General features: G+C 38.9%; 1 protein-coding gene across 1 annotated transcript in view; it reads left to right on the top strand.

The window, feature by feature from the left end:
• Positions 1-11,631: 11,631 nt before the first annotated feature.
• Positions 11,632-13,605, top strand: part of LOC148043886 (uncharacterized) — a 96,117-nt gene continuing 94,143 nt past the window's right edge. Inside the window, 1 exon segment of the mRNA XM_087723694.1 lies at positions 11,632-12,116. Coding sequence (XP_087579820.1) covers positions 11,632-12,116 — 485 coding nt within the window.

Below are 13,605 nucleotides of genomic sequence, written 5' to 3' on the forward strand. Positions count from 1 at the left end.
AAGTGAGATATTGGGATTGATCAAACACTTAAAGAGAAGCAGCAGCAAAAGGCAGTTGTGTGGTTTTTGTTGTGTTTTGTTTTGAATGTCAGAATTTATCTTGTAGAATGACTCATTGCATTACAGTGCACTTTCAAATACATATGTTTGTAAAACCTTTAAATCAGAGGAATCATATGCCATTCAATTGTGGAGTTCACACACTTTTGCAATATGGTACTAAATCAAAAGCAAATTTATATGCAACAGATACTGGATTAAAGGCAATGCTTGGTTTAGAGCTGTATTTTCCATCAAGTGTGATAAAGTTTCACTAATTTTGCTTTGCTTTGCTAATTTTGGTTTTAAAAAACTAATAGAACAATAATTTGAAGAAATCTTTCTTTTAAAAAAATATTATTGATGCATTCTAGAGATTGGACTGATGATGTAAATAATTGAATTGAATTGAATTGAATTTTATTATTTGTATGCCGCCCTTCTCCGGGAGGACTCAGGGCGGCGAACAATTCAAAAAGGGAAAAAGGGGAACATAAAACGAAATACAGATAATTAAAATAAGCAAGAGTCGCACAACCATACAAGTCGAGAGGGGAGGGAACTCATCACCCCCAGGCCTGCTGGCAAAGCCAGGTTTTGACGGCTTTTCGGAAGGCCTGGAGAGAGGTGAGGGTCCGAATCCCTGCGGGGAGTTCGTTCCATAAATAATGAGACCAGAACCAGTAAAACACCAAGAAAGAATATTCTGAATTGCTCCAATAGGGATGAAGTAAATTTTTAGTTCTTTGCCTGATTTCAATCTTGGCTACTAATCCATGTCAAAAGTTTATGTATGGAGTCAGCTGGTTGGCAAGATCTCTTCTTTCTGCTTTTTGTCATATGATTTAGAAAAAATGTCTTTTCATATTAATATGAGGTATCTGTAAAAGACAGTCAAGTAGATAGTTGCAGAATAGGCATGAGATTTTGACTGATACAGCAGAAATTACCTTGTTGCACAAATCAAATATGTCTTCTTTATTCTTTAAGAACTATTTATATTAGTCTTTTATGCAGCAATTCATGTGATGAGTTTATTTTATATTTCTGGATGTTTTGGTGAGTGTTTTTTTTTTCTGGTTTTGAACAATAATAATCAGGCCAATGATTATTTCTATATACTTATGTTGGCTTCTTAATTTGTAAACTGTAGCAAAGAGTATATACTGAGAAGTAGAACTGTTCAAAATAATTCAGAATAGCATTATTCTTTGTGACTATAATATGAAAATTCATCTGTAGAAACTGCTCCACACAAAAAGGTTTTTTAAAGTTTTGCTGCAAAAGCATATACTATAAGTCAAGCACTTTGTGGAAGCACTCATTATCTAATATGCCAACTACTGTATTTTATATTGCTTTAGCAAAGTAATTATGCATTATGAAATAGCTACATAATCTACAATTGAGGTTCTATTTCCAGCCCAGTATGTAAGCTGACCTGAATAACACCAAGTACAGTACCATTTAAGATACATAAATCTAAATTACCAAATGTTTGACTCAAACACAGTCCTACCAAATTACTTATCATGTATTTAGAATGTCATAAGAGCAATAGAAATGCTATTTCATTTTCACTGGGATAAGGACTGAACTTCTCAAATAACGTTTTGTAATTGCTATCCGTTATTGTGTTAACATCTCCCACTGTTATGAATGAGGCTCCTGTAGATGCGTACATCTGTTTTAAATATTTAAAATAATGTTCTACCTTAGGTCATATGTACTAAATCATAACATGACAAGCACACTAATTAACAATGGTGTTTCTAAATTTTGCAACCAATACCATTGCATGATGTTTTAACAATAACATTCTTAAAGATGAATCTTTCAAGGCAACAGAGATAGAAAGAGATTTTGCTTCCTGTTCCAACTCCTGGAGTCTCATTGAAAGAATGAGAATCAAATCCATTCATACAGTATGTTAAGCCATACAGAAGCCAAGTCATCTGTAAAAATAAGATGTTAAAAATAGATAGTAAATTGATGACCAAAATATTAGATTTGGATTTATCCCAGCAACATTACAGATAACAATTCCCAGAAGGTGTGAGGGCAATTTGGCCGTGACATTTTTCATTCCACTGATTGCTTGTAGAGTAAGGAAGATGACCTTGATAGAAATACGCATGACCTGTTTCCTAGCAAAAAGGACTGAAATATATTTTAAGTCCAGAGCATTGAAACGAGGCTCAGGCAGATGCCTCCTGATTCACTGGAGTATAAGAGAGAGGTATAGAACAATCAGACTTGAAAATTCTGATATTATTATCAATTTCAATAAAAGTAGTTTTAACTTTTCTGTGGAGTTGATTTCCTGGTCTGGTCTACCTAGTGAAGCTGACATAACCAGTGATTGAAAAAACAGATGTCTCCATCTTCACCTCAGTGCTCAGTGTGCATCTATCCCAAAGAAGTGCACTCAATAACATAGAACATTTATCCCAGAAAGTAATGTGCAATTCTTCAATTAAAATTATAAAATCACTGCCATATGTATTGGGAAAAGGTACTCCTATGAAGCAGGAGCAAGAGAGAATTCCCTATCTCAGTTCTCCTTTGTATATTGATCTAAAGATAAATTGTAGAAAGCTAATGATCTGATCATGGTATTTAGCACAAAAACTATAAGTAACCCATTGTAGATTTTGCTGGTTGCAGGGAAACAAAACAGTTACAGTCATAATTGCTGCTTTTTGGCTGTGTTGCTGATCAGAGATGTGAAAGAGCTATTGTGACTTAATCATTTCTTTTCACCATTTGATTCACTATTCATTCACTATTCATTCTAGGATATAGAGTTCTGAACCATTAATTTACATGATTAACAATGTAAAAATAAAGCATAAATCCAAACAAAATAGATGCAAAATGATTTTTTTCAATGTAAGAAATATTAAAATATTATAAAATGGAAATTAGGAAAGATCAGGTATGGATCACATTTATTGCCATTTTTGTATTTTACATACGTAACTGGCTTCATGATGAAAATATTCTTAATTCTTTATATGGACAATCAAATATTTTTTATGGGATTTATTAGGAGCAAGTAAAGCTTACTACAACTAAAGAATCCAATTAAAGTTTATTGTAGGTCAATTTAGAACTTTGCTTTTCCATTACTTTTGTTTAAATTCTTTCCTTTGAATTATAGCTACAAACATACTTTTCAAAATGGAAACAGTTATTCCATGCTGTCAGACAATCTCAAGTGTTAAATCTATTCAATTTTCTTATTGTCCTTTTCTACCCTGGGTCACTTAGAGCAGATGCTTCAAATTACAGGTTAGATTAGCTTTTGATTAGAGCCATTAAGTAAGTCTAAAATGACTGAATATCCCTCTGAAGTGTTGATAAACTTAGAAACAAAGCAAAATACATTTTGTAATTATGCTCTTGGAAATTCTATGGTTTAAGATACATAAAAGTGTTATATAATCCTAGATTTCTTCATTTTTCTGTTGCTTTATTTTTTTTAAAAAAAACTTATTTTATATTAATTTTATAGAAATAGTAGAAATCTATTTTGATTAGTACTACCACCAAGTTTCTCACATTTCAGACTGCACATTCCCTTCTTCATCACATTAAAACCAATGCAGATTTTCAAAATTTCCAATTCTTAACTATCCCTGAAAAACCTGTTTTTCTCTCCCTTGCTTTAGAGACAAATAAAATATGCTATATTTATTAATATTTATAAATAAATATTCTCACTGAAGAGAATGCATGCTACACTATCTGCCTCCCATTTTACATAGCCAAGCTAGAAGAAATGCAAAATTCATAGTTTACAGAATTCAGAGAATGCAAACTCAGAATTGCTGCAATATAGCAATATCTAAATTTGTGGACATACATATATGACTTCCTAAAATGCCACTACAATTCTGATCTGATACTGAACAAAAGTTTTTTGTAGCTTCTCAGTACATTTTATATTAATTTGAAAAATTACGTGTTCTTGCATCTATCCATTTAATGATACATCACACATTTTTCAAACTACCACTTAAATGTACTACATGCATGTGCCCAACACAAAGGCTATATGCATTGGGATGGGGATCAAAGGATTCAAGAAAAAGTAGAAATTTACTTGCTGTTCTTTTTGGGAAGAAGTTGCAAAGGCTGTGCTCAGTACACATAGCAACTGACCTATGTAATTAGTATAAATGAGAAATGATTGGATGCATGTATTGAACTGAAAATGTTGGTTATCAACACATTTCAAGGTTGGTCTTAACTTTTACATTACGTGATGAATTGCAAAAAAAAAAAATCAAAGCAAGTTTGGATGGTTTTTGCTTCCACAGTTACTATTAATATTCTGTCTTTTAATAAAAACTTTCCATTAGTTCTAGTTTTCATGCAGTATAGAATTGCTCACTAAGCTGATATTCCAGTTCATACTGATGTAAGGAATATGTGGCAGAGTCCTTTTTCAACAGTGAATGGAAAAACTTTTGCAGGTAGACTGTTCTGTGTGTACAACACAAAGTCATGCACAATTCAGGTTGTATTAATCTATTCAGAGCATAAATCTCAGTGTGTGAAACTGTTAAGGCTTTCGACTGCTGAACTTGAAAGTATGATTTAGGACCAACTCTAAAGGTATGTCCTCCAGCACTAAGACATTTTGTTTCTATAAATAAAACAACAATAAAGGATATAAGCATGCTGCTGTATAATCAGTCTTCATAGGCTGTTGAAGAGAATTTCAGGCCTGTTATCAAACTTAGTCCCCAGAGTTTGGCACCTGTCACATTGTAAATTTGTTTTTCCAGTCTAGCAGGATTCATGTCACTGGGATATTTGTATGTTTGTAGAATATGGCTACTTTTATTGTTATAGACATATTACCAATATTAAATGTGGTTTCTGTTTATAATGTTAAGCTGAAACCAAAAAATAGGACAGCGCTTTGATATATATTTCTAATTTTAAAATGGTTTCATGTTGATTGAAATGTTGTATAGGTTGCATTCTGGGTCTGTATGCTCATGTAAAAATTATATATATCAATGAACAAATAAATAAACATTTAGAAATTTTCCAGGCAGGGAAAACTTACTAATCATATAATATGTCTCACACAATTTCAGATAGATTATGTCAATTAATATTTCTATATTTCTTTACATTTAAAGCATTAAAACCCAGCAGGGTAACATTTAGAAAAAAAGCTTCCTTTTGTATTCTCTCGAGTTAGTATGAACTGAACTGGTTTTATTTTGGGGGGAGGGGCCAATATAAATATTTGCTTTCATTTCACAATCTAAAATTATATATTGAATGCCAAAAAATGCCAGGGAAATCATCTGTTTAGCTTGGAGTTCATAGCACTTCACTTTAGCTCTAACCATGCAACCTGTTTCAACTTCCAAATTTTTGCATTTTCAAAAAAAAATCATTTCACAGGAAATGTATACAAATACATACATTCCATACATCCTTAAATCATTACTATTTACTAATGGTGCTGTTTGTACTGCTGTTCTATATTTCTTTACATTTAAAGCATTAAAACCCAGCAGGGTAACATTTAGAAAAAAAGCTTCCTTTTGTATTCTCTCGAGTTAGTATGAACTGAACTGGTTTTATTTTGGGGGGAGGGGCCAATATAAATATTTGCTTTCATTTCACAATCTAAAATTATATATTGAATGCCAAAAAATGCCAGGGAAATCATCTGTTTAGCTTGGAGTTCATAGCACTTCACTTTAGCTCTAACCATGCAACCTGTTTCAACTTCCAAATTTTTGCATTTTCAAAAAAAAATCATTTCACAGGAAATGTATACAAATACATACATTCCATACATCCTTAAATCATTACTATTTACTAATGGTGCTGTTTGTACTAAAAGAAAGACAAAACTAAATAAATTCGCCATTATTTATAACATTTATTTTTAATACAATTAAAAATACACACTCTCTGTTACACAGAGATACATACATATAATATGCACTGTATATTGAGGGGTGCTGTTTGGAGAGGGTTTCCTCTTTTAAATTCTTGGGAGTACTTATTAGTCAAGATCTCACCTGGAAAAACAGTATGTCTCTGGTGATTGGAAAGTCCCAACAAAGACTTCATTTCCTTAGAGTCCTGCGAAAAAAATCAGGTGGAACAACTGCTGATGACCTCTTTCTATCAATCCACCATAGAAAGTGTCCTCGCATATTGTATTACAATATGGTACGCTGGTTTAACAGCGGCGGACAGGAAGGCACTACAGAGTGTGATCAATTCGGCACAAGAAACCATTGGTTGCCCTCTGACACCACTGGATGACATCGCCAGATCTCGCTGCTTTAGCAGAGTAAGGAAGATACTCAGAGATGATTCACACTCTAGTCAGTGTCTCTTTGCACTTCTACCATCAGGCAGAAGACATCAAAGAATAGCCAGCCAAATAAACAGGATTAAAGATGTCTATCCTTGGGCTGTGAGACTTTTAAATACAACCACAATCACTCCATTCACACGCTAGTTTTTTTCCTCTTTTTTCTTTTTTCGTTTATGTTATAAACGAAAGTGAGGTTAAAACCAATTTTGTTTTATTTAAGTACAATGACAATAAAGATTATACTTATAATTTATTTGGTTGGCTTGTATCCCATCTTTTGTACAGGAGCTTAATGTTGATCTGATGATTATATTTAAAAAATTCAGTTTTCCCAGAACCAGGTTAACTACTTAATATTGCTTAAATGTTACTGATGATTTACGTTATATGCTCAGTTAACATAAACCTGGTATAAATTGGCAGAAAAGGTTTCAGGCAACATTCAAAATGGTGATTTGCAATTTACTCTCAGGAATATTGGAGTAGTTTCTTCTATCACCCAAGAAAGAGCAACTTTAGGATGCTTCAATAAATTTGCCAATTAACACTGGGAAATGGAGATCATTAGTGATGTCTGAATGGAGTTCAGTGAAGTGGACCTTTGCTTAAGTAACAGGCATTTGTAGTTAGGAGTGGAGGAAACTTTACATAATCATAATGTATTCCTTTTCCAGGACAGCTGAAAATATTTTGCCCCTGCTTAAATCTAATTGTTTCAGCAGTTATATGCTGAATAAGGAGACCCCCCAGTTGATTAACTGTTAAAATATCATTAACCATGCAAAGCATATGCTTTTAGTTTTCTTTTCATGTGCCTATTGCAGCATATGCCTATGCTGCAATAAAACAATTTACAGCATAAAAAATGAAAATATCATTGAGTCAGAGAGATCTAGAAGATCTTTGATACTATATTATAATAACTCATTTTAAGGATCCATTATATAGTTGATATTATTGCATTTTAGAATTGCCATGCTATTTGAGGCACCACCTTTCTTCCATTCCTCCCCCTTTCTCCTGTTACATTTACCAACTTGATTAGGTCCAGCAGAAGAGAGGCATGTTACAGGTTGTTTGATAAGGAATGTCATCTGATGGTAGTAGAAGAACCTTTCATGGCTCAGCATCCATCCTTTGGAACATAGTTTCCCCCAAACTTAGATTGCTCCCCCGCCCCATGCTGGCCTTTCAGAAGGCTCTGAAGACATAGTTTTGTCATCATGCCTGGAAAACCACTAAACTATTTAAGGATCTGTAGATAAAGGATTATCTTCAAGGAAGATAACTTCCTGCTATACCAAGATATACAGAGGTTGACAAGATATCTGTCATATCATTACTTCCTAGGGAAGCAAAAGGATTAATGTGCCTTTGCACCACATAATGTAAAATAGTTCCTAGCTGAGAAAGTATTGAGACAAAGATGAGGACAGGGCAATCTTAAAGATATACACAGTTTGTGTGACCTTATAATTATTGTGTTAGATTAAGAATTAATTTTCATCAAAGTAGATCTGTTTATATGTGCAAGACAGTTTGGTCTTGGATACATAAATAACTTCTTTAAGCTTAATAAAGTTTGAATTTGATCTATAGTTGCTTCAGCAGATGTAGATCTATTTATTGACATGCTTTGGCTGAGTATATCTTATGTGGAAAGTCTGTTTCTTTGGGTATATTACAGTTTGTTAAACAATTATGCAGTTTTAAGCAGTCATTTTTTGTTTTAATGAAAAATATATATTTTTCCAAACAACAACAAAAGGTCACTGGAATTTTCTCATATGGACAATAACAGTCAAGATACCGATACCGCAATTAAATTAAAACATCTAAGAACCCTTAGAAATAAAAGTCTTTTTCAAGAAAGGAATATTTAGAGTCAGATTAATCCATATAATGCATTATCTCTGAGTGAGTCATATATCAATCATGTCTGTTACCTAATATATCAAAATACAGGTAGTCCTCGACCACAGTTGAGCCCAAAATATTTGTTGCTAAGTGAAACATGTTAAGTAAATGCTGTCCCATTTTATGACCTTTTGTTCCACAGTTCTGAATCATTGCTATTGTTAAGCTAGTAACATAGTTGTTAAGTGAAACTGCCTTTCCCATTGACTTTGCTTATCAGATCACAAAAAGTGATCACATGATCCAGGGATACTGCAACCATCATAAATATGAGTCAGTTTCTAAGCATCCAATTTTTTATCATGTGACTATGGTCATAAGTATGAAGAATGGTCAAAAATTACTTTTTTCAGTGTTGCTGTAACTCTGAATGGTCACTAAGTGAACTATTTTAAATCAAGGACTACCTGTAAATCTGTGGATCTTAAACTGTCGGCTCCATTTGATAGACCATACAAGGAATGAACTCCAAGGAGACACTAAACCAGTGATGGCGAACCTATGACACACGTGTCAGTGCTGACACGCGTAGCCATTTGGGGTGACACGCACAGGATTTCATGTGATTCATCCTCGGCTCCTGCACGGCCGCCGAGGATGAAAGAATCTGTGCTGGAGGAACAGGGGGGGCAGGACGTGTGATCTCCCCCGCCCACACTCACTTACTGTATCGCCGCCGCCCCTTTCTGAGCGCAGGGGCTGCTGGTAAGGCATGCGTGCCGTGCGCACACACGTCATCAGCGCGGCAAGGGAGGACCCACAGGAGAGGAGCGCAGGAACAGTGCGCGCCTCTCTCCAGTCAGGCCGGCACAGAGAGTCTACTCCTGGGACTGTCGGTTACGACCGCACCACACTTATCTCAGTTCACGGCAGGGCTGTGGAGTCTGCTGCTTCCAGCTCCACGTCCTCATCAACATGCCGCTCTGGCCCGCCCCCGCTATGAATATTCATATTCTTCGCCCTCGCGTCACTAGGAATATTCATAGCAGGGGTGGGCTGGAGCGGCATGTTGATGAGGACGTGGAGCTGGAAGCAGCCGACTCCACAGCCCTGGTTCACGGCACCCCAAACAAGTTCAATAATATCAAGGGCAACATACGAAATCGACTGATGAACAAAGAAGTTACTAAGCAGGTATGTTAAATAATTTGTTTTTGGTTTATTAAATATAATTATATATTGCAATTATACATTTTTGTAGTTTAAACTATAAATTGCGCAAAATTATGTTTTTGTCGAAGTGACACACAACGCGAGTTATGCTAGATTTTTTGCCAATTTTTGACACACCACGCCAAAAAGGTTGCCCATCACTGCACTAAACACTACTTTTATTTAGAGTTGCTATAATAGCATAAATGTGCAAATCTGATTGTGCTATATCACTTCTCACTTCTTATACCAATATGAACCAGGGAGCAGTCTGAATCTTGTTAGCTTTTAATTTTTGACATGAAACAACTGTTTGAAATCATGTGCAAAAGTGTTGTGCATTTCAACCTCATCCAAAATTAAAAAGACTGACTGATTTTAGATACAAGATCTTTACTATATCATTAAAAAGGCCACAAAGCATTTTCCCCAGAACAATTATTACTTCTGCAGATTTATCAAGAACCAGCTGACTACAATTATAGCTAGAATAATGAATAGATCGTACATCTTGTATGAATTATGCTTTCTTGCAATAGAGCCAGCTGGTGGCCCTTAATGATAATACAGACAAATGGAACAGATTCAAGTTGGTTATTCATAGTCATTTTCAGTAACACAGAACCATAGCTTTATTTCCTACCAATATCTTATTGCTGTCCTAACAAAAAAAAAATAATCATTACATTTTACACAAGCTAAGGTAACGCAACATATTTTAAAGGACATAAATAAGAAGGAGAAGAGACTCAAAGTTGGCCAATATGAAAGTAAAAATTAAATTAATGGATTATGATGAAATGGTAGAATCTGAATAATATGATTAAAAATTTGGGTCCTTTAGGAACTTCCAGTGAAGACATGGCCAGCACCTGACACACCCAGAGAATCTCCTCTCTCTGGACTGTCATTCTTCCTTTAACAGCAAAAGGAACAGGTTTCCTTTCATTTATCTGACTCTCCTGGGTTAGGGAAGAGTCCCAGAATCATCCCTCAAGAACCTCTGATAATACAACAGCCTGCAAGCAATTTTAGAAGCCACGCTTCAAAATAGCTGGTGAGCTGAAGCTGGGTGGTGGAGCTGAAATCACGCTGAAATCAGCCATTTTGGATTTTATTTTTCAAACAGACAATAAGTTGTGCCCTTCATTTCTTAATCAATTCATGAGACTGTTATCTCTATTAACTAAAAGAGACACTCTTTAGTTACAGCTTATCACACCTTTTTGAAGCTATGCATCATTTTTTAGACTTCTTTATTGTTAAATGAGGGTTGCTGGAGGCAGCTAAAATAAGGAAGCAGGCGGTTTTTTTTTTTCTTTTGAAATATGATAAAAGTTGTGGTATTAATTTACTACTTTTAAAATAATTTGTAGCCCTGTATTTTTTTTTTTTTTGGTTGTGGTAGTTGAAATGTTCTGATTTTTATCAACTGGCTAGAAAAATAAACAAGGTGTTACATATTCAGAACTTGGATAAAGGGCCAGCAACAGCTTTGCTGCGCCCTGATTGGCTAGGACGCAGCAGAAGCTGTTGCTAGCCTTACACTGTTCCCTGATTGGCCGAGGTACTGCGTCAGGGGTTGCTGCCCAGTACTCGGCCACTGATTGGTTGTAAATAGTTACATTACTTACTATAAATTCCTTGGCGCAACCGGCTCCAATTTGAATCGCTGTCAGTTCCTGTTTGTTCACAATAAATGAGTTATTGTCGAAGTCCTGGCTCTTGCGTCGTTCCTACCTCGATCCTCTAAACTGGCGACAAAGGTGGGATTCAGCGATTCCCGCAGAGCCTAGGATTGAGAGCAAGAGAAGAATCTTAGCCAGCCGCACAAGCCGCGATCTCTCGCCGGCACGCAAACGCTGGTGGAAGAAAAAAAATTTTTTTCCTGTCTCTCTCTGCTCCGTGCTATTTCCTGCAACCTACGTGCCACCATGGCATCAGCACTACCTCCATTCGCACCCTTCGGATCGGCTGGGGAAACCTGGGAAGGGTTCATGGAGCGCTTCGAGTGCTACCTCATCGCTTCCAAGAACCATGGCCAGCCAGAAGAGGAAAAGTGCAGTTTTTTTCTTTCCTGTTGTGGGCCTGCGATGTTCGCATCGGCCAGAGCCTTGGCCGCCCCAAGGCCATCTTACAAACTGGGGTGGGACAATTTAATGGCTAAGCTCAAGAGCCACTACGCCCCTACACCATCTAAAATAGCATGCCATTTTGCCTTCCACCGCCGCGTGCAGAAGCCCTATGAGTCCATCAGCCAGTTTCTGGAATCACTTCACACAACAGCAGCCCAGTGCGATTTCCAGAATCTGGAGGAGAACCTTGTGGAGCAGTTTGTATGCGGCGTGAGGGACGTCAACCTGCGGAGCTGGATGTTCAGGCACCAGGACATTACCTTGCTGCAGGCCGTGGAGACTGCCAGAGCAGCCGAGCTCTCTGAGCAGTCCACGGCTGACATTGAGCGCCTACAACTGGCTTCGCCAATGCCTGCACAGATGCCTGGTTGCCCTTCTTCTCAAGCTTGCCTGGTGGATGAGCTGCCACCCCCGGAAGACCCTTCTAATGACGTTGTGGGGCAACTTAGGGCGCAGCCTAGGCGCAACCCTCCACCACCAGCAGCTGCGTCTCCTGCCGCTGCCTCTGGGTGCCTTGGCTGTGGCGGCCGCCATGCCCGCACAGCCTGCCCATTCCGGAACACGACCTGCCACCGCTGCAATAAGAAGGGGCACATCGCGCAAGTGTGCCGGGCCTCCCTGCCTGCCCCTTCTTTCTTGCAATCAACTGCACAGCCCCAAGCGCAGCCGTGCCGCCAGCCGCCGCGACACGCTCGGCGGGCTGAAGACTGCCACACGATCTAACCAGCCTGACAATGCTGAGGGCACTGTGAGCCAGGCGTCCGCCGGAGCCCAGAAAGTCGCTGCCTGGGTCCAGCTGCAAGGTCAGCCCTGCCGGATGGAAGTGGACTCCGGCTCTTCTCGCTCCCTGCTTTCCTGGGCTGTTTTCTCCCGCCTCTGCCCCAAGGTCTCCCGAGCCCAACTTCTGCTGGCTGATACGACCCTACGGGACTATCAGGGGAACCTCATTCCCACCCTGGGCTCTTTTTCCATTTCCGTTAACTATGGCTCCTTCCAGGGGAAATTGCCCATCCTAGTGGTTAAGGACTCCCTCCCTGCACTGCTAGGTCTGGACTGGTTCCCCGCTTTGGGTCTGTCTATCAGGGGGGTGTTTCGGGTGGCTTCCTCCTCCCTTGAAGACGTCCTGTCAGAATTTGCGGACGTTTTCGATGGCCAATTAGGCTGCTACAAGGGCATCCCCATTTCCCTCAACCTCGATCCCCAGGTTGCTCCTATCCGGCTCAAGGCCCGCAGGGTGCCCTTTGCCTTAAGGGCCAAGGTTGACGCCGAGCTTGATAAGCTCCTGGCGCAGGGCGTTATCGAACCCGTGGATCACTCTCGCTGGGAGACCCCAATTGTCCTCCCAATCAAGCCGGACGGGTCGGTGCGGATCTGCGCTGACTACAAGTCGACGATCAACCTTGCCCTTCAGGCAAACCCCTATCCAGTCCCTGTGGTGCAACACCTGCTCCATTCCTTGGGGCAGGGTTGCACATTTGTCAAACTGGATATAGCGCAGGCCTACCAACAGCTCCCGGTGGATGACGATGCGGCGGCTGCCCAAACCATCGTCACCCATCGTGGGGCTTTTCGTTGCCGCCGCCTTCGATTCGGCATTTCCGTGGCCCCGGGGATCTTCCAGAGCCTCATGGAGCGACTGCTCCATGGGCTCCCAGGCGTGGTCCCGTATTTCAATGACGTTCTGATCACTGCATCCAGCCGCTCAGAACTCATCGAGATGCTAAGGAAGGTCCTCTTGCGTTTCAGGGGTGCGGGCTTAAAACTAAAACACAATGTTCATTTGCTGTCCCTAAGGTGGAATTCTTGGGCTTCTTGATTGATGCCCAAGGCATCCACCCCACATCATCTAAAGTTGCTGCCATTAGAAACGCCCCTGCACCCACCTCCAAGGCGGAGCTGCAAGCGTTTCTAGGGCTTCTCAACTTTTACGCGCCATTTATACCGCATAAGGCGTCACTAGTCGAGCCGCTGCATCGGTTGCTCGACCGATCAGTGGCC

This window comes from Thamnophis sirtalis, unplaced genomic scaffold (genome assembly GCF_051295495.1).
Source record: "Thamnophis sirtalis isolate CommonGarterSnake01/CBP01778 unplaced genomic scaffold, rThaSir2_p1.2 scaffold_10, whole genome shotgun sequence".
Classification (NCBI taxonomy): Eukaryota; Metazoa; Chordata; class Lepidosauria; order Squamata; family Natricidae; genus Thamnophis; species Thamnophis sirtalis.